Below are 25,142 nucleotides of genomic sequence, written 5' to 3'. Positions count from 1 at the left end.
TTTCTTAGGCAGTCTATCTAAAAAGGGAGAGAGAATCTGACTCCTCTGGTCATTCTCATGCACTACTGACCAGGCAGTATGATTGATCTCGAGAACATAGTTATTCTTATTTTAGAGACTGAAGTTACTGCTGCGACTGGTACCGTTCTCTGACAAGAATTTGTGAAGGAGTTTCATGTCCTTTGATCCAGTTGTCTATTTGGAATTGACTACTGCAGATCTGCATTTTCCTCAGAAACAGTTTTCAATCAGTATTAGTGTGGACTGCTATGACTTGTCAGGGTGAGAAAAGGAGAAAACATTTTTCCATTGCAAAGGACTTCAGATTTATTTCTGTTACTCCCTTCCATATCTGCATATCTGGGTAGAGGGGAGGGACTGGAGGAGAGTTAGAAAAGAATGAAACCAGAATTGAGTGCAACTTGCACCTTTCTTCTCAAGAATGGGCTCTCCAATTGAAAATTCAGCAGGATGGATTTTACGAACCATTATTTTTTATTCTGTTTACACTCCCATAGATAGATGCTATGCATCTAAGTCTTGTTCCTTGCCTCAGAACAATGGATTAGTAAGTTTCCCTTCTGGATCATGGGACAGACCCAAGAACTGCGTATGTTATAGCACAGAATTTCAACCCCTTTACTCTCAACCTCTGTGAAAAATTACCAGGTGATGTATCTCATTGTTTACCAATACTATGTATTAAGTGGAACTCCACTTTCTCACTATTCTGGCATACCGCAGATGGAAGCAATGTCCATTTCCAACTGAGTGATAATCTCTCACAATATGCTGATATTCTTCTGGAAAAATTCTGATTTCTTTGTGGCTTTTATGTCTTTACCACTTTGTTGAGTTCCCAGTCACAGATAAAGCCTGCTGATGACATTTGGAGAATTGTCTGATATTTTTAGTTAGTGGAGAAGAGCTAGCAGGTGCTTGTGATCTGTCCAAACTATTATACCAGCTCCCCCTGCATTACTATAACCTTCCCTCCCCTGACCTACTCCTAGTGTATGCCAGCCATATTTAAACACCACCAGCTAGCAGAGCTAAAAGCTCTGCTTTTGAATCATGGCAAGATTCTCTTTTTGCTGATGAAATGGGACATGTAATGTCTACTCTCTAGGTGCAATAAGTCTTCAAGGAGCATCTTGCCATTTCCTTCTCTTACAGTGACAATCCCTCTGAATCCTCTCAGAATTCGAGTCTGGTGAAATAAAGAATTAAAGCATCACACTTCAACTGGTTCAAGCTGATTCAAATGAACTTTCATGAGCTGGATGCTGTTTAGAATCTTTTTCTGGTGACCAACCAGGGTGATTCCAATACGCTGGAGATCTCTGCAAAAGAATAGAAGGTGTAGAAAATGTTTAAATGGTTTTATTATTCTGAACAGTCCCAATTCCTTTCCCTGTTACTCCATATTGATATATGTGGTTATCCATGTCTGCGAAACAGTTTAAAAGGTTTCTGCTTTTGCTTGGCAAATGTTTGGGTAGAGGAGGTGTGGCCAGAACTTGATAGATTATGATTTAAAAAAGAAATATTTTCCTGGCTCCTGTGCTCTATGTAACACTTCATAGAATCACAGAATCTTAGAATGGCTTGAGTTGACAGAGACCGTAAAGATAATCTAGTCCCAACCTAGCTGATATGGGTAGGGTTGCTACGAACTAGATCAAGATGTCAATTGTCACATCTAGCCTGGTTTTGAATACCTCCTGGGATGGGGCATTCAACAATTTCTCTGAGCAACCTGTTTCAGTACCTCACCACTCCTGGAGTAAAAAATATATCGTCCTAGCATAGAATCATCATAGAATCACGGAATGGTTTGGGTTGGAGGGGACCTTTAAGATCATCTCATTCCAATATCTAACATAAATCTCCCTCTTTTAGCTTAAATCTCCCTCTTTTAGCTTAAAACCTATCGCTATCAGATCATGTAAAATGTCATTCTGGATTTTTTTAATAAACTCCCTTTATGTACTGAAATGCTGCAGTAAGGCCTTCCTGATGCCTTCTCTTCTTCAGACCAAATAAACCCAACTCCCTCAACCTTTCTTCATAGCAGAGGTGGTCCAACCTTCTAATCATCTTCGTGGTCTCCTCTGGAACCCACTCCAACAGTTCTGTGTTTCTCCTGTGCTGATAGCCCCAGATCTGGACAACGTACACCAAATTAGGTCTCATGAGGAGTAGAATTGGGATCACCCCCTCCTTCTCCCTGCTGGCCACCCCTCTTTTGATGCAGACCAGCACACAGTTGGCCTTACAGGCTGTAAGCACACACCTCTGGCTTTTCATCCACCAGAATAATAAAATCCTTCTCTGCAGGACTGCTTTCAATGAATTCTTCTCTAAGTCTGTACACGTATCTGGGATTGCCCTGAACAAAGAGCTGCACCTTGCAATTGGCTTTGTTAAACCTCGTTGGGTTCATGCGGGCATACATCTCATACTTATCCAGGCCTCTTTGGATTGCAACCCTTCCTTCTGCAGTATCAACTGCACTATTCAGCTTGGTGTCATCTGCAAACTTGCTCAGGGTCAATTTGATCTCACTGGCTATGTAAATAATAAAGATAAGAAGCATCAGTCCCAAGACAGACCCCTGAAGAACACTGCTCGTCACTGGCCTTCATGTTGACATAGAACCACTGACCATGATTTCAGCTGCAGCCATCCAGTCAACTCCTCATCCACTGAATAGCCCACCCATCCAATCCATTTCTGTCCAATTTAGTTACACGGATGTTCTGTGGGACCTCATCAAAGGTCTTACAGAAATTCAGGTAGATGACATTGTTCAGTCTTCTCTTGTCAACTGACACATTCATTCCACCATAGAAGGCCATCAGATTGGTCAGGCATCATTTGTCCCTGGTGAAGCTATGCTGGTTGTCTCAGATCACATCTTTGTCTTGCGTGTGCCTTAACAGTGCTTCCAGAAGAATCTGCTCCAGGATGTTCCCAGGCACAGAGGAGAATTTCACCAGCCTTAGTTCCCCAAGTCTTCCTTTCAGTCCTTCTTAAAAGTGGGATAATGGTTTGGTTTTTCCAGTCACCAGAGACTTCCGATAGTCTTGACTTCTCAAATGTGATGGCATGGCAACTACACCAGCCAGTTTCCTCAGTACACTGGGGTTGGGCCCCATATCTTACACACATTCAATTTCACTGAACCTGTTATTTGCTTACAGTATGAAGGATGTTGCTTCCTCAGTCTCCACTTAGAAGTTCAGGGACTTAAGAAATATGGAAAGCTTGACTGCTAATGAAGACTGAGGCACAGAAATAGTAGAGTGCCTCAGTCTTCTCCATGTCTGTTGTAGCTGGTTCTCTCTTCTCATTTCTCAGAGGGCCTTTCTTTTCTGATCAATCTACCTACCAAATTCCTTCTTGTTATTCTTTGCATCCCTTGCCAAGCTCAGTTCCATATGTGCCTTGGCTATCCTGATCCAATCCCATTCTTACATATTCTGATGGCAACCCTGTTCTCTTTCCAAGCCACATATCTTGCTTCCACTGCCTGTGATTTTCCTGCCTTAAATCTCAATTTGACTAGCTGCTCCTTGCTTGGCCATACCAATTTCCTGCCTTCCCTGCTTCATTTCTTATACATGGAAACAGAGAGTTCTTGCACTCTAAGAAAGGTTTCCTTAAAGAGTTGCTAGATTTGTTCAATTCCTTCGTCTCCAAGGACAGAGAACATTTTCTAGTTTTCTTTTCTAAAGTTCAGGGTCCGTGTCTTTGCTCTTTGTTGAGTTCCTGTTCCTCAAGAGCACGAACATAAATAAAACATGGTCACTGAAGCCCAGACCACCTCCAGTCCACCTCTCCTTTAATGATCTTCTCTGCATTGATGAGCAGTCTGCAAATGCAAGGCCTCTTGTAGCTGAAGCAAGGTCTCGTCAACAGGCTCTCCTTGATCAGGTGTGCAGTAGATCCTGACCACCACATGTTCTTTATTGGTCCAGTCCTTGATGTTTAACCACAAGTTCTCAGCCTGTTCATGGCTGTTTCTCAGAGGCAGCTTTCTGCAATCTGTCAATTTCTTAACATAGTGGGCAACATTCTCACCTCTCCTTCTCTGAAAATCTTGTAGTCCTCGATCATAAAATTCCAGTTGTATGATTCAACCCACTATATCTTCTTGAAAGACATGACATCATAGTTTTCCAATAGCACTATGATTTCCAGCCTCTCCTGCTTATTTCCCTTTCTGCATGCATTGGTGTAGTGGCACTTCAGCCAGGCTGTTGGCTGCATTACCTTCTTAGAGGAGCCCTTCCTAATTTTGGGGGGATAATTCACATCTTTTTCACTGCTGCTTCCTAAAGTGTTGGTGATTCCCTGGATCTTCTCTGTTACTCAGAAGTGCATCCCTTTACCCCACTGAATCTAGTTTAAAACTCTGCTACTAAGTCCAGCCATCTTGCTGCCCAGAACATTCTTGTCTGAACTGGTCAGCTGTGTCCCATCTGGTATCATTACATCCAGTTTCTCAAAGGTGTGTCCAAGATCACAAAACCAATATCCCTGAGCATGGTAGCAACCCTGCATCCAGTCATTCACTCAATCCATTTGCCTCCTTCTCCAACTGGGAGGACAGAGGATAACGCCACTTCTGCTCTCAATCCCTTCAACATTTTTCTGAGGAACATAAAATCACTAATTCTAATATAGGGGGTTGGTTGGACCAACTTTATGCAGTTGCCCTTTCCTGGGTCTTGATCATTACTTATGTAGTTCTCTTTTTTCAGCCCCAGAGTCCTGGAAGCACATCAGAGGCAAGAGGGTAGTGCCTCCTTCTGCTCTTAGCAGAGATGTCTGTCCAGTCTCACTTGTCCTGTGTGTCAGTGCAGTCCATCACCTCAGGTTTGGAAACTAGTCAGCTTTCCCCTCTCAGGAATTTAAGCATGACTGTCACTTGGTCAGTACACAATACCAGGCATCAATCTCTTCTTGGATTCCTGGTTACTACACTACAAGAGAGAGAGAGAACAGCACAGCATAGACTACTACACTGCCTGATGATTTCTTCGTGCAACCTGGCAACTTGCTCAAAAACATTCATCCAGGTGGACACATTTGCACCTATGACACCCACTTCTGCCCTCAGGCTCTAGGGAGATGTCCAAAATCTGTAATTCCTTGAAAATGAAGGTCTGGGCAGCTCTTTCAGCCCTTTGGAGGTCTGTTTGGATATGTGGGTCTGCACAGGAAGGTTGTGGCCTCTCCATCTGGATTTCAGCTGATTGCCCCGGCAAGTTAATGGCAGTTATGCTGTGTTTAAATGTACTGCTTCTGTTCCTGATCTTGCCCATGCCTCGTCAGCCACTCTCACAATGTCTGGTAGCTCTCTCCACTTCCCCAGAGTATCTTCAATCATAGGAACATCGCTGCACACCTTGATCCTCTGTGTCACTGCAGAACATGCCTATACTGGAGTTGATCACCTCAGCAAGCTGTATATACTTAGTATATAGCGTGGCTGGTTCTACACAACCCCCTTAAGTGATTCCTGTTTGTGCCAGGTGTCATGAACTTTCTAATTAACATTCTCTCTGTAACACTGACAATATGTTTTGTATTGTACATCAGTCAGTGCTTATGTATTAATGCTTACAGAAACAGAATATATATATATATATGTATATATATAATGGTATGGAGGGCAACCAGAAGTCCTAATAAAGATGTAAGACAGAGTAGCTACTTTGCTCTAGATTCTTTTTCCTGTTTTATGCATATATATTCTCCATATAGCTCTTACTTTGCATCTCTCACTTTCTGCATTGCATACTATGCTCTTTGTCTCTATACTTACTCCAGAGTCATGCGTGATACGACATCAAATGTATTCAGACCAGCCTGGTCAAAATTCTCCTTGTAACGACCCATCTTGATGGCATCCAACCACTCATGGGCATTGCTGAGTGAAGGAAAATCTGGAGGGGAGTTGCTCAGGAGAGGTTGAGATGGTCTGCAAAAGAGTCAGCTTCTAAAATTTTCCATTATCAGCATCAGGTGACCATGATAAGGTCACTTACGAGAGAGAGAGAACAGCACAGCATGGACTAAACAATTACATTTGTTCTTCATGATCTGATTCACAAAGCCCCACCTTGATGTTTTTTTCTAGATTATGTCTTCCTTCTGCCTAAAAACTATCTACCCAACCTAAGCTGTTGATCCTTTCTTCCCATTTTATACTCCCTCAAGAACGATCTCCTCCTCTCATCCCAGATCTTTCCACTTTCTGGGTCTAAACCTATCATCTGAATTAAGAGCTGCAGTTTCCAAGGCACAGAGATGAGACCTTGTACCTTTTTACCTTTGTGAACAGCTCTGCTTCTCAAGGATGTTGGTTTTTTTTGGATCACAAAGAACCCTATAAGATAGTGTGTCATTTGGGTTTCAACACACATCAGACAGAAGAAAGCAATAAAAAGTCAAAGAAAACACCGTTTATGAATGCCATGTTATGTTTTTCCTGGCATCTGAATGTGTCCAGAGCAATTCTATGCTGTTTTTTAGTAAATTGGGCATTACTTCATTTTCCTCCTCGCTCCAAGCTTTGCAGTACATTGCACTGAGCAGAGTCTATAACTGCAGCAAAATCCTCCATATCAGCAGGATGTAATTCTATTATCAGCCTATCAGCTTTCTAATCTTAGCTCCATTTACCTCCCTCTGGAGACCTCTCCCTTGCTAACTTCCTCCCTCTGGTTCTATCAGGTAGCAAAATAGAGATGGGAAAATATGAGATGTAAGCTGCAATTCTGATTAGTTTTAGCTACAGAATTCCTTCACTCCACAAGCTATGGTCTTTTCTTCCTTTAACACCTCTTGTTGTCACAGAGTTTTATGTGATCACATAGTACCTTGTATAGCTGCACCAGATCTGTCCCTACTCACATTCCCAAAGGTCTCTCAACTCGTCAAGATCTCTTTCTTGTCACATTCAGCACTCACGACTCCTAATTCATCCTCATCACTCACAAACTGAATCAGGATATACATCTCTTCCAACTGTCTACTCCATTTTTTATTTATTAATTGGTCTCAGTTTCGGAAGAGAGAACTGGAAAAACAGTATATAGACTGAGTTACTGCCTTCTTTTCCTTATGATGTCTACCCAGATACCAGCTGTATTATTTTGCATTAAAGCTTCATCTCACCTGCTGCTCCCAGTGCCAGTGGCTTTGAGAGCAGATGGCTTGCGGATCATTTTATCTAGGGCACTGACTATTTGTTCAAATTTTGGTCTCTGGACTCGTTCCTTCTGCCAGCAGTCAAGCATCAGCAGATGCAAAACAGTTGGGCAGTCTGGGGGTGGTGGTAGGCGATAGTCCTGGTCAATGGCATTAATTACCTGCCAAAAAAAGTAGAACAAAGTGTTATCACAGCTAGGAAAGTAAAAGGCAAGCTTCAGTCATTTGGCAGTGTATGACTTTCTTCTGCTTGAAGACGCAGAGCAGAAAGGCAGATGTACATTCCCACCACTTTCCCAACTTACATCCTGGTTGGACATGTCCCAGTAAGGTCTCTCACCATAGGACATCACCTCCCACATGACAATGCCATAGCTCCAGACATCACTGGAGGAAGTGAACTTGCGATACTGGACAGCTTCAGGGGCAGTCCAACGGATGGGGATTTTGCAACCCTAGAAAGTATCAGGGAGTAATCAGAATGTTAGTGAGATAAGGACTACTTGGGAAAATGACAACATTGACCAGGTCAGATTCCAGCAGAATGACACAACTCTGAAATAATGTGCCAGTTCAGTTAATGCTGTCTTGTACACATTGGTGGTTTAAATTCAAAGTATGTTAAAAGTTTCCACCTCGTTCTACTGAAACGTACAAGTTAAACAAAACAAAAAAACAAACAACATAGACTCATGTCCACTTGCTGCTACAAATCCTTAACATAATGGAATTTAAGTTTTATAGCTCTTCTGTGTAGCATTTAAGAGGTAGCAGACAGTCAAATCCTCCTAAAAGTCTCAACAATTTCAAACTTGAAAGCCATGCAGAATAGAATAGAATAGTTGAACAGAATAGTTCAGCTGGAAGGGAGTTACAATGATTGAGTCCAACTACATTATCCAAATGCCTCTTAAAAAGAGAGACTCACAAGATATCAATCACTGTTCCAGTGACTAACTGGAAATTTCTCCTATGGTCTAGTCTGAACCTTCACAAACAGCTCTGAGCTATTGCCATGTGTCCTGTTAAAAGAAATGGGATAAAAGATGAGCAACTCTCTACTAATTGTACTCAGGAAATTGTAAAGAGCAACAAAAAATCCCTTTAAGCCTCTTTTTCTCCAAACTAGACAAATCAAGTACTCTCACCGACTCCTCAGAGGATATGCTTCCCAAAGTTTTAACCAGCTTTCTTGCAATCCTCTGGATGCATTCAAGTATCTTAACATCCTTTTTAAACTGTGTAACTCGGAACTGCATGCAGTATTCCAAGAGAATTTGGACCAATGCTGTATGTGATAGGATAATTACCTCTTTTGACTGGCCAGCTATGCTGTGTTTAAAGCATCCCAGAACACATTTTGTCTTCTTAGCTGCCAGGGTACATTGCTGGCTCATACTGAACATACCAGCCAGCTTCCCCACATCCCTTCTTGCAGCACTGCTCTCCAGCCAGTCTTCCTGTATGGCCTGACCTTGCCAAGAGAGAGATCATGCTGCTTCCTTTTTCTACTTGAATTCCAAGAAGAGTTCCTTATTCAGCCAAGCTGGTCTTCTGCCCTGCTTACTTGATTTACGACACAGTGGATTTGCCTGCTTCTGTGCTTTTAAAAGGGGTTCTTTAAAAAGTAATCAGTTCTTGTAGACCCCCAGGCCCTTAGAGGAAGATTCACAGGGAATTCTGCTAACTCCCTGAGTATTTAAGTTTGCTCTTCTAAAATCAAGAATGACAACTTTGCTGACCATTTTTCTTATTTCATTAAAAATGTTAAATTAAAACATTTCATGACCACTTTGGCTAAGACAGTCAGCAACAGTCTCATCTTCCATGATGCCCTCTGTACTCATGAACAAGTATAGGAACATACCTTTCCTGGTTAGTAAACTAAGTATCTGTGACAAGAAGTTATCTTTGACATACTTCAGTAATTTCCCAGACTTACTTGCCACTACAGTATGATGTTCCCTGTTAATATCAGAGAAGTTAGAATCTCCCAAAAGTACAGGGACTACCAATTCAGAGATTTCCCTTAATTGTCTATTAAATAACTAATCAGCCATTCTGGCTGCGTGAACTATGATAGAAATGAAAGCAGACAGCGTCTGCTTTGTTGCACATACCCCTAATCCTTTTACCCAGAGGCACTCAAGCAGGTTATTCCTAACTGAAAAAAAACCTACAATTAAATATCTCCCTTTTGTATACTGCAGCTCGTCCACCATGTCTGCCCTGCCCATCTCTCCTAGACAGACTATAGTCCTCTATCCCAGCACTCCAGCTGGGGCACCAAGTCCCATTATTAACAACACTGTCACAGATCTGAGAACAGACTGAAGTTTTGGGTTCCTCCTGTTTGCTTCTCATAATACGTGCATTGATGTACAGGCATTTTAGATAGACTCCCAAGCCCTCAGCGCTCCCTGGACCAAGGTAAACACTCCCATTAACTGTGTCATTCCTTGCCTTATCCACAGCATTCCTAGTGGTTACAAAAAAGATTTCTGGCAAAGAAATCGTTGCCAGAAGTGTTGGAGCTAGACGTTGTCCTGTACTTGTCTGTTTCTTTCAATATCCTTCTATGTCAACAGGAGGATAGAAGAAAACACTACCTAAGCACCTGAATTCTCTAGTAATCATCCATTTTGATTACCTGAAACTTCCTAAGGCAACATCATTGGTTCCTACATGAAAGAGAGGAGTTGGTAATAGTTGTAATAAACTTTTCATTACTCTAGTGACATCCCTCATCTGAGTCCTCGGGAGGCAACAAATTTGAAACAGGGTTCGATCTGCAGATGGTCACCTCAATACCACTTAAGAGAGGATCCTGTATGACCATAACTCACAACATGAACTATCTCAACCTGCAACTCCAATGATGGATACACTGAGTGACTATCATTAAATCTCTCTTCTTTCCATCTTAACCTCTCTGACACGCAGTTACAACCTGGCAGACGAAATACGATTCAGGTGTGTTGGTTCTTCAGAATACGTGTATCTAAAACTTATCTCCCCTTTCAGTGACAGAATTCTTTATTCCTTGCATGTTAAATGGTAGTTTCAATACATCTCTTAAAAATCACACCACTTTTGTGGAAGGTATAAAAGGCATCAGAACATTATAGGCAATAAGTTCATTTGATGATTGGTAGTAAGTCCAAATTTAGGCTGATTATCTTTTCTACAGGAAAAAAATTATTATTTCCTCAAATGTAGTAGTACAGTCTTCAATCTTACCTTCAGTTCTTTTAATTTCCTATAAGAAACCCATGTAAAAGAAAAGATAGCATCTATGCTAATTTATGAAGCCTGTCTTCTTTTTGTCCTATTCCCCATCATCCCACAAAGAACTTCACTTAGACTCAATTTCACATGGCAGAGGGAATCAGATACTCAAGTTATCATTCTTTCTTTGTTTGAAGCTTGCAAGGTAGAGGCTTCACCCTCACCCGACTGGTCACACAGGTTTCAAGATGGGCTAAAAAGGGTGCACAGAGAACAAATTTATAGTGGGTAGCACTGCAGTAAATCACTCCACAGTGGTAACTCACCAGAGCTCCAGTGTAAGTGGGATTTGAAGCATCATCTTCAAGAAAGCGGGACAAACCAAAGTCTGAGACCTTGCATACAAGGTTACTATTGACTAAGATGTTACGTGCTGCGAGATCACGATGCACATAGTTCATGTCTGAAAGGTAGCGCATGCCTGCTGCAATCCCTCGTAGCATTCCCACCAGCTGTAACACACTGAACTGTCCCTCCTTCTGCTGCAAGTGAAGAGGCAAACACAGGCTTTTATGACCACAGGAAATTAAGCCTATAGGGAAGACTTTCAAAGAGAAAGTTAATAAGGTAGATTTATGAAGTTAGAAAACGTCTTAATTTCAGCTGAACTCTAAGGCCTCATGAACAGCAAATAAGAAAGGAAACTGGGCCTAAAGGGCTGAATCTCAAATGAAGTCAGACTTTGATGATGTACTTCTGAAGATAAATCTCATATTGTGGTTGTATCCTCCTTTAGCATCCTATGTCTACTCTCCCATTAACTACTAAGATGTCTAAGTGAAGGGAAGCAAAAAATCCACTCTTAATGTTCTGAGATTTTTACAATGAGTTCTATTCAATTCTATACAATGGTTTCCCGTGCTTTTCAAAATGCACCTGCTGAAGTGGCTGGGTTGAATTATAATGTGCATCAATGAAGAAAGAAGTAAAGCATCTGTAGTACAGAAATATCTGTATTTTTATTTAATTATTGGAAAAAAACACTGGAGATTCTTGAGTCCAAAAATAATAACAAATTTAATTATTGGAAGTTACTTGAAAACATTCAGTGGAATTAACTCTGAACAGCATTATTTAAAAGGCAAATTTGGAATATGTCCACAGTAAGTGAAAGGCCATGTATAAAGGGAATAATTTCATATTGTTGAGTTTGAGAGGTCTAAAACAATGCATAGATGATAGGTGAACTTTTGTAATATGGGCTTCAAAAACTGACAGCCTGATTTGCTGTTATTCCTATTGCACATACTCATATTGCGCACAGAGGGCTATTGAGGACTTGTGGAGACAAGGGGAAGAGGAAGGATAGGCAATTATCAGGTCTGAGAATGGCATGTAGAAGACTAAGAGGTAACAGCTGTGGGAGATTCCAGTTATGGTACCCTGAGGAAGGAATCCAGCGATCCATTCTCCATGAACTCTGTGACAATCATGACTGGTCGGCTTTTGGTGACCACACCCTCCAGATGGATGACATTGGGATGCTCAAATTGCCCCATGATGCTGGCCTCACTCAGGAACTCTCGACGCTGTTCATCAGTATAACCTGACTTCAGGGTTTTAATAGCTACTGTGTATTCACGTTTCCCTGGGTGTTTTAGGCGCCCAAAGCACACCTCTCCAAATTCTCCTGTTAGGAAGGGATGAAACACACTTCAAGTAAGGAAACACAGAAAAGTGTTTAGTCAGGTGCATTCAAACATTCCCATATGGAAGATCTCTGAAACTGCTTGGAAACAACGTTACTTAAGACCATTTAGGTCAAGGTAAAGTTCTTGATGAAGGCTCTGAATTCAGTCAGGTTGGGGACTACTTGTTCAGAGTCATATGAGGAAGTCAAATGAATCTTCAAAGGGTGCCTTAAACTTGGTTTGGAGAGAGAGAGACTTGATGTGTCAGTATTTGGTCCACTTCAGGCCACTAGTGTGTTAAGTTATGATAAGAAAGTTCAAATTCCAAAGCTTCTCATACTACCTGATCCAATGACTTCCTCAATTTTGATGAAGGACACATCAATCTCCTTGGCAAACTCCCGAATAGCTTCGTTGGGATCTTCATACGTGGAAGGATCAATGTAATACTTCACTCCAAGTCCTGCAGTGGAGGAGACAGTCCAAAACATCACCAGAATCCGCCCCTGAGGAAAATGGGTTCTACTGAGTCCTGAAGAGATACGTCTTTGTCATTTGCTGCTTAAGAACACTTACCTCGTGTACTGATATACTGCTGCAGGCGGTCTGTGTATGGTGTCTCTTGTCTCTTACTGCAGGACGTAAAGGAAAGGAAAGTCAAAACATGCAGAAGTCTGCCCCATATATTGCGGTAAGCTTCTCAGTGAAAGACTTGAGTCCTTGAATTTAGGTATATATGATACTGTTAAGATCCTGCAGATCTCTTGGTAACCTAGCTTGTTCTCTACTTGGTAGTTTTTACACTACTGTGTGCAACCCCACTTTAGACATGAGAAATGAGATGGAATCCAGCAGTCTACTGAAAAAGAAAATTGCATTTTAACTTTACTGTAAATTGTAAATTGTACATTGTAAATATAACAATATTTCATTCTTTTCTTCCCAGAAATAAAAATATTAAAAGTGAATACACACTGATGAAGAAAACAAATTAAATAAATAAAAAAGAGAACAACAACAACAAAAAAGAGCTAAAACTAGGTGTCACTTCCTAAAAATAGATTTATATAGTTCTGTAATTCAACAAAGAAAGTTAAAAAGTTCATTTTGTTCAGTGGCAGAGTGGAGAAAAGATCCATGAATTCATTACTGACAGTCTAGGGAATTAAGTTCAAACCCTTACATTGAAGGAGCAGGTGATGACTGTTTTTTTCTTTAGCCCTCCTCCACTGTTTACTTTTATACCTCTACATTGCTCTTCCAGCGACCCTCACTTTTCTTCCTTTCTAAGATTCCTGCCCTGCTCTTTTACCATATCAGACTATCTCTACATTGAGTTAACATTTTTTCTTTTCCAAAATTGAAAGTGATACTTGCTTTTTTACCCTATGTTTTATGAATCTGTGTTCCGTGGAATGATCTGGGATGTATAGCTTTTATCCTTCAGCAAACTGGCTACAGCTAACTGTAGATCAGGCAGCTGCTCTGGGGATTGTGTTAAGTAGCAGGGTAAGAAAGCTTCACTGTCTAGGGTGCAGGCACTGGGACATAAGCAAGTCAAAGAATTCACCTCTTGAAGATGATGGCAAGAATGGCAATGGCAGCAATTACCAAGAAAGCTAGACCACCAAGTGCTGAGCCCACAATAAGTGGCAGTCGGTCCTGTGCCATCTCCGAGTGCTCTCCTAGAAAAGAATACACACACATGCAAATGTACAGAACAAGTACAATTAGAGTTTCCCATCTGTTCATCTAGATTTCAGCCATAATTCTATTCCTATCAGCCTTCTGCCTCCCAGGCTAACCCTGATCATTTAGCAAATGCTTGCCTCAGTTATCCTTTCACCCCTTCAGCCTTGCTGCTCGAGTGCTTTCCTTCCTATTTTTGAAAGCCAGTACTCCCTCCCAGTTCATTCTTCCTTTTCCTAGTTCACCCACATTTAAGCCATTTAAGCATTGGCTGGCTCTAAACCTGGGCTTTGATCCCATTTCATACTATTATTTTAGCTTGTAGACACATGTACAAGAGTAAAGGGCATCACAATGCAGTACATTATTCTCTGCACGAGTGGATGGTAATACTGCTAGAAGGTAAGGTTCTGTGTATATGTCCTTTGTCTCACTTGTCTTAAGACTTTCACAGAGCATTCAGAAATAAGATGCCCTGTCACAAGTGAAGACCAAACAACTGCATATTGTGCTATGCTCCTAAGGAGAGTTCTATTGACACACACTGCTCCTGCTGAAAGGTATATGAAATCAAGGAGTAGGAATGGATAATAGGAAGGTAGTCAAAGCTAAGGGATTGTAAACAACATGCTCTGACAACATGAATTTTCTCAGAGTGAAAACAATCTGCATATGCAAATTGCAATATACAAGTTGAGTAGCAGTGTCTTATAGCATTCTCCAGAGGATAAGATAATTAAAAGAGTGACACACAAATAAAAGATGGGCATGTGCAGATGTGAATACAAAATGGTAGCACTTACCTCCCGTTAAAGTCTGGAAATACATCTTCCCACTGTATGGGCCATAACCTACTGCTGTTCTAGCTCGTACTTGGAAGACATAGATCTTGCCTGGACTCAGATTTAATATAGTGGCCATGTTAGTTTCACTAGTCAAAGTAAATGAATTATCCTCATCTTCTGCCTGTGAATGTCAGTGACCAAAAAAAAAAAAAAAGAAAAAAAAGAAAAAAAAAAAGTGAGACTTCTGTCAATATGGCTGGCTCTTCATATCAAGGAATGATAGTTTCCATGTGGGTGTAATATTTTTTGAATTTGTTACAGAGCCCCCCAACATCAATGTCACTTCTCATGGCTACTTTTCATTCCCTTATGCCTGGGTTCCCCACAAAGCTCTCAGTGACCCTTGTGAATCTTTTCCAACTCGGGATATTCTATTAGACTCATGTGATTCTCACTGGAGAATTCTGAGTGAGAATATATCCAAGAAGCTAACAGGCAGGTTGTTACAAACAGCAGGCCCCTTTGCTGCTAGAAGAAACAGTAGCCCTACAGATTCTGCACATATTTAAGTAAGAGATCAAATATAGAGAATGGCAACTTGTCTGAACAGCCCTATGGACCTCTTCCCCTCAAGATTAGGAGTTGTGAAAGAAGTGAATGGAGAATGACTTTGTATGTGTCACCTTGTCATTTCAGCACATAAACATGTAACTGGGATCTGCCAGCTAGTAAATGAAAGAGAGCATTCTTTTTGCCAGAATTTCTTAGAGGTGTCCATTGAGGCATAAATGGAGACACAGGACAGTTGCAGTGAGTCCATTTCCAATATAGACTCTTGGAAACTTGAGCTTCTTCCACTGTTTCCTGTATTATATGATGCTAAATTTATTCAGTTATTTCACTCACAGTTTTTTACCTTAGCTACAAGCGTCTTTTCCCTCTTTAACATCATTTCTAGATGGTTTCAAGCTGGGAAATGCAGATGGACAGATGTTAGATGAAGCATAACTCTGATGCTTACTACAGTTTGATCTTCCTTCATAATTGGATCATTTTTCTCAGCCTCATCCAACCTGATCCAAGGGTGAATCTTCCAGACAGAAGACTTCCCCATTCTCTCCTGCATAATAGCTATACAGCAATCTGCACTGCAACACTCTCTTCTCACCTTGTCAAAGTACCGTAGCTGGTAATCCAGGATAACCCCATTGGGCTGGTCTGGTTGAGGCCAAGACAGTGTGATGCTGCTGGTAGCACGACTCACCTGATGCATCATAGGGATTGAGGAGGGCACTGGAATAAAAGAGAAGAGTGACTGCAAAGTGAAAAGATTAAGCAAGTCCTATAGTTGAATATTTGTTATGAAAAATTAAAAGGTTGGGTCACTCCCTTCCTTAATTTCCCTTTTTACTTTGTAAAACAACCGGAAACCATGTACAATTCTACTCTACTGGGAGTAGAGATATAGTCACTGAAAATTGGGACAGACATTTAACTGATCATGCACAGGAGTTCTGAAAATATATATACTGTAGCTAAAATTATTTTGGGCTTCAAACTTTAAATATTTACACACAAAATGAAAGTATACTGACAGAGTGTACTTCCTTGCTCTAGGGTCATGCTTGGACATACAATATGATAAGAGCAAAAGGAGAGCACACTATTCTCTAAAGCTTCTCCCCTACAGTATAATTCTTTGTCTGGGGAAAACCAAAACAAAACACCAACAATGAGCTCCCAAAATAACAGAGTTCTCTCACTTCCACATCACTGTTGCAAACTAGAAGATTGACACTGGAGGACACAAATGAATTAAGGGACAGACTTTGAAGTATTTCTCCATTCAGTGGTCCCAGATCAGTTGCAGATGATAGAGAATGAAAGCATCTCATTTTCATAGCCTCATCTGCAGCCTACTGTTCAGAGTAGCTCCTAAATCTCAGACCAGCCCTTAATAAAGCTGTAATCCAGATAGCAAAACAACTGTTGTGTTTAAGACTCCCACTATCCCTGTGGTCCAGTTTGAATGCACTTCTGACCAGCATTCTGAGTTCAGATTTTTATATTCAAGTTTCTCTCTTATCTAAGGTCAACACATTAAACACAGCCAGAGAGCTTTCCCACATTTCAAGTAAGAGTTTTCTAGATTTCTCCTTTGAAACACCTCATATAAATGAGTATGTGAAACCTCATATAAATGAGGTGATGTGAAACGTGAATGGATCGGTGTAAAATAAGTTCGTATTTGCTGTCAGAAGCTTACTGACAAAGGTCTTTTCCCAGTGTTAGTAAATTAGGGAATACAAAGTTCAAAGTTTGCTATTGTAAGAAAACACCTATGCTACCTTGCCTCTTGTGCCACCAAAGTGCTAAGAGCATGTTTTCCTTTGTATGCATTCTGATCTTCAACAATTTGTGTAACAGAACATTGGTTTCAAAGCTTCTTTCATGTATACAGTGAAGCACTTTGTAGCTCCACTAACTATTCACTGAATGCAAACAGCATATTGTGAGATATGAGGTCTGCATGTTTTAAGAAAGTTTGAAAAGACTGTTTTTTATTAAAATATTTATAAAATAGCAAGTGTATGGAAAATTCTTGCACAAGTGTCATATGTAACACCTAATGAAAGATGTTAAGTAGTCTAACCGCTAGGTAAATACAGCACTTAGATTTCTTTTTGAAAGAGCAAACATCTTCAAGAAAATTTTTCTTATTTTTTCTGACTGATTCATCCATTTGCCTTTACAAACTCAGATCATACTTGGAATTTAAGCCTTTTCCTCATTTCCACCTGAAAATCTTTTATTGGATCCTTTGAAATTTCGTGGTATTATCCATAACTATCGTTTTCACCCAACCTCCTACACAAGCCTTCAGACTCTCCAGCTTTTATTTCTGCATTTCTGTGCTTCTTTGATATTGCCAGGTCCCTCTGGTCTTAACCCAGCTGATGCAGAAGGCTGCTAGATATCTTTCCACAGGTACAAAGCAATCTGATCACATCACCTTTGTCCTGTGTTAGCTATCCTAATATCTGGATTCAGCTAAAAAACTCCAGTTGCTTTTAAAACTCTGCAGGGACATGCTCCAAAATTTGCATCTTTCTCTCTGCTCTCTCTCTTCCTCTACTGACTAGAAATGCAACAAGTTTCAGAATGAGTAAGTTCTGAATAATACAACTCAATAATACAACTCAGTATTATTTCATGCCACAGTGGAAACTGCAGGAAAAAGAAGTAATGGATAGGCAGTTTACAGCTGTGCACAGAGAGTTTTTCCAGTGTCCCTAAAATGAAAGCCTGACTTCTGCCCTGAGGCAGAGAAGAAATATTGTTAAAATAATTACTAAAATTTTAATTAGATTTTTTTTTTTTTTCCAATAATATGATGATCGGTTTTTAAGTTCTGTGTTCACTCTGTGCCTGGCTCTCTGCTGTCTAAAGAAGAATAATCACGTTAAAATTAAATAGTAGCCTTTCTCCATGCAATTCATGCAATCTGGAATGGCCTCCTAACATCCTTCTACATAACCCAATACTTCTTTAGCTATTCATCCTTATCACTTCAGCAATTCCCTTTTCTCTTGTCTCTCCTCTGGGACAGTTCTTCCTCCTAGTGCCTTGCCTCAGAGTCACATAATGCCTCATTTTATATCACATTATTACTATCCAAAAATATTACAAATGCTTTTTGCTATGAAAGATTAATTCTTATTAAAAAAGTTAAGTCTAATATTAAAGAAAGTTTCTCTATGCTAGTCCTTCTTATTCTAACTCTAAAAACACAGTCACTGAAGGTTAGGAATATCATAATCATGCTATCACATATAAAATGTGATTGTGTAAATAGAGGATCCTACCATACTTTGAATTAGGTTATCAGACTGTAAGGGATAAGCAAACCCTTAGATGAACAGTGTTCTGGAGACAAAGATGAAGAGCAAATAGATAGCACGGAAAAAAAGGAAAAAGAAAAAAAAGTAGAACTGTGCCAGGACAGAATACCACCTATGACATCTTTAATAAAGAGTCAGAGTGTGGGAAGGAGTTTTTTTTTGCATCAGCAAATGAAGGAAGTCAGAAAACTCTAATGCATGAATAAGCAGAATATTCAGAAGCTATCAGTACTAAAGGGTATTTCTTTTGTCACTTTTAATTCAATGGAAACAAAATTTCTGATATGTCTATTCACTCGGACAGCTCATCTTTTCCCAATTTAGATTTTTATGCTCTTCATGTCTTCCTGTCCCCTCCTTGTTTCTTTAAGAACAGAACAACCTGAAATATCCACCTTTGCCATGTAATAATAATTGCTAAAATAATAATAATAACAATAGTAAGCTAAACTAATGTGAAAAACTGCACTGAAGGGAGGGGGACATGCATAATACAGGCTGTATAATGGAGGAAGCAGGGTTTTGTCACAGCAGAGCTATCACCTTGAATCCAGGATGGCTCATTTCAAGCTCACTCCTAGCAAAGTCACCGAAGAGCAAGAGAAAAAATGGGAACACAAAATCAACCAGCTCAAAATACACTGTTTCAGGAATCCCACCTTCTCTCATTGAAGACTGCATTACTGCGTGAGAGACCACTTTGGGGAGAGATATCCAAGAAACCCAACAGGCCCAGACATGCTAAGAGACACCAAGGAGAATAGGAGTGGTGAGAAAAGTCAAAAGCAAAAAAGCAGATTCGGTGATTTTAGGCAGAAGGAGAAAGCAGCTGTTCATTTAAATTACATCGAATGAGGAAGGCTGAGGAGCAGCAGGAAGAAAGAGAATTCTTTAGGATATTAATAGAATACCTGCCTATATTCGGTAGAAGTCAAAGGATTTGCCTGAAATTACCAAATGAATTATACAGGCAGGCCTTTCACTGTAAACAAAAACTGACCACCCACTTGCAGCCAGACTCCTAAGAGGACCAGGTATCCCTGTATACGGTCTGCTACTCCATGTCTTTGAGAAAATGGTTCAAAACCTCTGGCATTTGGTAAAAGTAGGAAGTTGCTTGGGTTGTATATGTGTTCCCTTCCTTTTGAAGGCACAGAAGAAGCAGAAATCAAAAGATGTGATTTAACCAACTTCATATCTCACATCACTTTTATCTTTTTGAGCTTTACTGATTTTTCCCCCCCCCGCTTTCTGCAACTACAGTATGAAATCCAACTGTGTAAACATTTACACATCTCTAAATGTTTACAGACATTTTATGTTGCTCAGTTTAAATTGTTCCCCCTAATTCTCCTCCTTATCGTATTATTCCTCTCCGTACCTTCTCAACCAAGCTGTGTACAGTTCCTCTCCATACCTGCTTATACATGCTTATAAAGAACAATACACACCCAATCTCTAATTGCTAACATTTAGCAGAACTGTATACATGCTCTCTCCAGCTGCTTCTGTAATTAAGTCCTTGTGCAGGATGTTCACAGAAATACAAAATTCATTGTTCTTTCTTCCAGATATACAACTTCTTTATACATCAATTTGACTTCCCCTTCAACACTTTTACCTCTTTTTTTACTTTTTTCTCTGACTGCCCACATAAATCATTTGTATTTTAGTGATTATCATGAAGTATAATTAGTTCCTAGTCATCTCTCTCTTGTTCAGATCCTAGCGACAAGGATCACAACAGCTTTGTGAAAAATGTAAGATATTTTAAAAGTTCTATCATGGTAAAAGGCAAAAAAAATCTGTTCCTTACTGACAAGAGAATAACATTCCAAAATCATTTATCAAAACAAGGATAAAAAGGTAAGAGCAAAGTACCAGTAAAAACAAGATGTGTAAATAACGGAGCGCAACTCAAATGAAATAAAATAGAGAAAGATAAAAAAGGGCAAAAAAAAAAGCTTCTGGTCTATTGAAGCAAATCAAATGAGAGACAGACATAGAAATTTTGTGACTCCGATGCAGGAGGCTTCTCACCTGACTGGCTGGTGCTAACGTTGATGGTAGCATACTGGGGTGCTTCTGAACTCAACTCAGTCACCAAATTGACAGCCTGGATCTCAAAAGTGTACTGCACACGGGCCAGTAGGTTGGAGACTTGAACACGACTTTCTGTCAGGCCAACTTGGCGTGGCTCAAATTGTACATTGTCCCCACAGCGCACACATGTCCCTGCTGACCTTGTTGGGCATTCTTTGCAGATGACATTGAAGAAAACATCCTTGCGGCCACCCAAGTCCTTGGGGAGGCGCCAGGTCAGGAGCACGCTGGATCCAACAATTTCGTAGCTGAGGTCACGGGGAGCAGAAGGGATGCCTAGAAGACAGTATGAAAGACAAAAATCTTACAAAAGAATGGAAAAGAGGTAGAGGAGCGAATAAGACAGTGAAGTAGGGAAAAAAATGGAAGATTAAAAATTAAGATGCTTTTTCTTCTCATTCTTACTCTTTTCTAGATGTTTCTCTGGATAAGATTAAAAAAATGTGCTCTTTTCTGTATCAGACATACATTTATATACAAAGGGAATAGCTACACAATCATATTTTAGGGATACAAAATTGACTAAAAAGGTCTTTGTATCAAGGGCATGACTTATATTTTTCCCCAAAAGAACATCCAGTGTTTAGAAAAGTCTCAAACCTTTGAAATACTAAATTCTATACAAGCTTAGTGAAGACTTGTCTCCACTGAGGCCTCTAGATCTCTCCTTTGGCACCTAACACCTCTGAATTCTCTCAGATTTTAGTTTGCCTTCTCCATATATTGCAACAGCTGAACAGCACTTGCCCTACAATTATTCCTGCTACGGGAGGATTCTCAAATGGCATTCTGACAGCATTAAAAACAGCCCACTCTGTGCCTCCACCATGTCTTAGTTTCATCTGGGACAGAACTGTTTTTTTTTCAATGCCCGGTATGATGCCATGCTTTGGTTCTAGGAGAAAAAAAAATGTTGAAAATATACCAGTGTTTATAGTTGCCTACTAAGCAATGTTGTACTAAGCCAAGACCATTCACAGCAAAGGGCCAAAGGAGCTGGGAGGGAACAGAATTAAGACAGCTCCTGAACACCTGCAATACATTGACAACACTGGGACATACAAACACTGGGACACACCTGGTTAATCAACATTCAGAGATCTGCCAATTGAGCTAGTTCTGCCCAATCAAATATCCTACATACTGCAGAAGGGGATAAAATGCCAGTGGTGCACATATTTACACATCTTCCATGTGGGGCAAGACAGCCTGGGTTATTCTTGCCTTGGGCAAAGGCAAGCCTATTCATGGGACTGCTTTTGTTCAAGGACCTGGGTGCACATTGTGGGTAATGTGGAAGGATGGGGATGTCCATTATATACCTTAAGGTGATTTGATGCTGGGTGAGAACAGCCAATAATTTAAATTGTATGACGTTAAATTACTACATAATGCTGCATGCCATTTTATTACAGTTATTGTAAGAATTGTTAACAGCAGTACAATAAGAATTTCCCAGGTTAAAAAACAAAAAAACTTCAGTGGAACCAGAATTAGTTTCTGGATGCAGGAATCCAACACTGTGAATCATTCTTCCTGCACTGGAGGACTGTTACAACAGATGAAGCCCAAAGTTATGAACTAAAATGAATACCATAGACAATCTACATTAAAGGCCCATAGACTATAGGATTTGTTAGGATGTGTAGAAGCTGTGACACTTGAGCATGATGTAAATGCTATGGGATAAAGGGTCGATATTATCTTAGTTTCATCTGGGATGAAACTGTTTTCTTCAGTGTCTGGTATGCTATGTTTTGTTTCTAGGAGAAAAACAATTTAGATTAACATGCTGAAGTTTATAGCTGCGTGCTAAAAACCATTGTACAGAGCCAGGGCCATTCTCAGTGAAGGGCCCAATGAACTGGGAGGGAACAGAATTAAGACTGCTGACTTAAATTGCCCAGAGGTATATTCTATACCATTTGACATCAAGCTGAATGAGTTTTGAAGAGGGTGGGAGTTCATCTAGCTTTCTTCCCCTGTTTGGGGCTAGCTGGGCACTGGATGTGGGATGCTGAGCAATTGCTCGTGCATTACACCTTACATACATACAGACATATTATATATTTTTATATATATTTTTTTATATATGTCATAATTATTTTTCTTTTCCTTTTCTCTGTCTTAGAAAATAGTTTTATCTCAACCCACAAGTTCTACTTTGCTTTTCTTAATTCTCTTTTCTATCCCACTGGGAAGTAAGGGGAGTGAGTGAATGACTGTGTAGTACTCAGCCACCTGCTGGGTTAAAGTACAGCACACCACTTGCCCTATCAGAGGCAGTAAACTGAAGGTATAAAATGCAGAGGATGAGAAGACAGCTTGGGGACACGAATGGGACAAGACACTGAAGGCTAGACAAAGCTGTAAGAAAAGTAAATATAAGAAGCAGAGTCGCACTTCTAAATCTGGACATGGAGACAGAAAAGGCAGGGACAGAGTGGCTGAGCTCAATAACAGGGAGGAGTAAGGGAAAAAAGAATTACAGAACACATCCTTCCATAAGGCTTGAACAAGAACCAAGAATTCTCATTCTCACTATTCTTCTATTATCTACCTATAGGTTTCATAGATACTTGCTGATAGTCTTTTGTACATTTGCATTGATTAATGTAAAGGATTGTATTATTTATTATAACAGCTGGATGAGGTTTTTGTGGGGAATCTCTCAATCTACAGTCTCATTCAGTGCTGGAGCATTTGAACATATCCTGTAGATAGATACATGTACCTAGGGGATTCCAGAGTTATGAACAAAATAAAAATGCCAAAAATTGCATGCAGAAGACTGGTTAAAATATATTGGAGGTAAGATGAAGGATTAGAATGTCAAGAAATATAAGAACTAAATTTGATTTTGTTAACTTTGCCACTTTGTATCTGTAATGTATTTGTATTGTACTTGTATTGTGATATAGTATTTAATAGTATAATCACATACTAGCTTTCCCTGAGGATTATTATTGCAGCCAGTGCAAAAGGATAGACAATTGCTCAAGAAATAAATCCCTGTGAAGTAGAAATTGCTTGATGTTGTTGCAGATAGAGTCCGGGCAGTATATATAGCAAGAGAATACAGAAGAAAAAAACAAAACAAAACACATTTCCTAATATCTGAGTGTTTAACTTCATAGCCATAGAGAAATTGTAAGTTGCTTTGGGACATGAATTACTTCCATCACTGCCATAAAATTCATGAGGGATTCTTGACGTGTTATTTAAACTAGACTGTTGAGAGCTCATCACCAACTCAAATTCCTTTCCTGGGGTTAATTACTTTCTTGATCTATTAACGTTCATAATTATCGAATTAAATAATGTCTTAGGGTGAAGCTTAGCAATCATCAAGCTCCAACCCCCCTGCCATGGGGAAGGTTGCCAGATGCTAGATCGGTCTGCCCAGGGCCCCATCCAGTCTGGCCTTGAATGCCTCCAGAGATAAAAACATCCACAACTTTTCTGGGCAACCTGTCCCAGTGGTTCATCATCTCTGAGTAAAGAACTTTTTTCCTAACATCTAACATAAATTTCCTCTTTTTTAGTTTAAAGCCATTCCCCTGTGTCTGTATATAGACCATATACAAAATCGCTTCCCTGCTTGCTCATAAGCTCTCTTCAGGTACTGGAAGGCTGCAATGAGGTCTCCCTGGAGCCTTCTCTTCTCCAAACTAAACAAGTCCAACTCCCTTACCTTTTTTCATATCAGAGGCTCTCCAGCCCTCTGATCATCCTCATGGACCTTTTACGGACCCTTTTCAATGGTTCAAGATCCTTCTTATGCTGAGAGCCCCAGACCTGGATGCAGTACTCCAGAGGGGCCTTACAAGGGCAGAGTGGAGGGGTACAATCTCTCTCTGTTGGCCACACCTCTTCTGATGCAGCCCAGAATACTGTTGGTCTTCTGGGCTGCAAGTGCACAGTGCTTGCTCATGTCCAGCTTTTTGTCCACCAGAACCACCAAGTCTTTGTCTGTGGGGCTGCTCTCAAGGAGTTCTCCCAGTCTGTAAACATATCTGGGATTGCCCTGAACTCAAGCGTAAGGAGTTACTGAACTTCATTAGGTTCTCATGGATCTACTTTTCAAGCCTGTCCAGATTGCTTTGGATAACATGCCTTCCTTCTGTGGTGTCAACTACAGTTAGCTTAGTGTCACCTGCAAACTTGCTAAGGGTGCACTCAATTCCATCATCTATGTCACTGATAAAGATGTTAAAGAGTACCAATCCCATGACAGACCCCTGGGAGACACCACTCATCACCAGCCTCCACCTGGATAACAACTCTCTGGCTATGACCATCTGACTTATTTTTAATCCAATGAATAGTCCAGCTTTCAAATCTATATCTTTTAACTCATAAATAAGGATGTGATCTGGGATTATTATTATTATTTAACGTTGCATGAGTCATTTAAAATCTGGCATATCTTCATTCTAAGTATCTGATATTGCAGCATCCCAATATTCTAAACACACAGTTCCTCTGGTGTACCAACTTTGTAAATAGCATGTAGGAAC

At 40.2% G+C, this 25,142-nt stretch overlaps 1 protein-coding gene across 1 annotated transcript in view; it reads right to left on the bottom strand.

Annotated features, from left to right (window-relative positions):
* Positions 1-301: 301 nt before the first annotated feature.
* Positions 302-25,142, bottom strand: part of LOC122177753 (ephrin type-B receptor 5) — a 52,490-nt gene continuing 27,649 nt past the window's right edge. Inside the window, exons 5-16 of the mRNA XM_042867458.1 lie at positions 20,560-20,898; positions 15,786-15,910; positions 14,636-14,798; positions 13,714-13,828; positions 12,720-12,775; positions 12,487-12,606; positions 11,895-12,142; positions 10,779-10,994; positions 7,530-7,679; positions 7,192-7,385; positions 5,837-5,992; positions 302-1,343 (exon numbers count right to left, since the gene is read on the bottom strand). Coding sequence (XP_042723392.1) covers positions 1,235-1,343; positions 5,837-5,992; positions 7,192-7,385; positions 7,530-7,679; positions 10,779-10,994; positions 11,895-12,142; positions 12,487-12,606; positions 12,720-12,775; positions 13,714-13,828; positions 14,636-14,798; positions 15,786-15,910; positions 20,560-20,898 — 1,991 coding nt within the window. The 3' untranslated portion in view covers positions 302-1,234. The remainder of the gene's footprint in view (positions 1,344-5,836; positions 5,993-7,191; positions 7,386-7,529; positions 7,680-10,778; positions 10,995-11,894; positions 12,143-12,486; positions 12,607-12,719; positions 12,776-13,713; positions 13,829-14,635; positions 14,799-15,785; positions 15,911-20,559; positions 20,899-25,142) is intronic.

The sequence above is a fragment of the Lagopus leucura genome, unplaced genomic scaffold, assembly GCF_019238085.1.
Source record: "Lagopus leucura isolate 7727_CA_CO unplaced genomic scaffold, USGS_WTPT01 Super-Scaffold_100001, whole genome shotgun sequence".
NCBI classification, from domain to species: domain Eukaryota; kingdom Metazoa; phylum Chordata; class Aves; order Galliformes; family Phasianidae; genus Lagopus; species Lagopus leucura.
The sequence above is the reverse complement of the archived record's forward strand: the minus strand, read 5'-3'. Positions and strand labels throughout refer to the sequence as shown.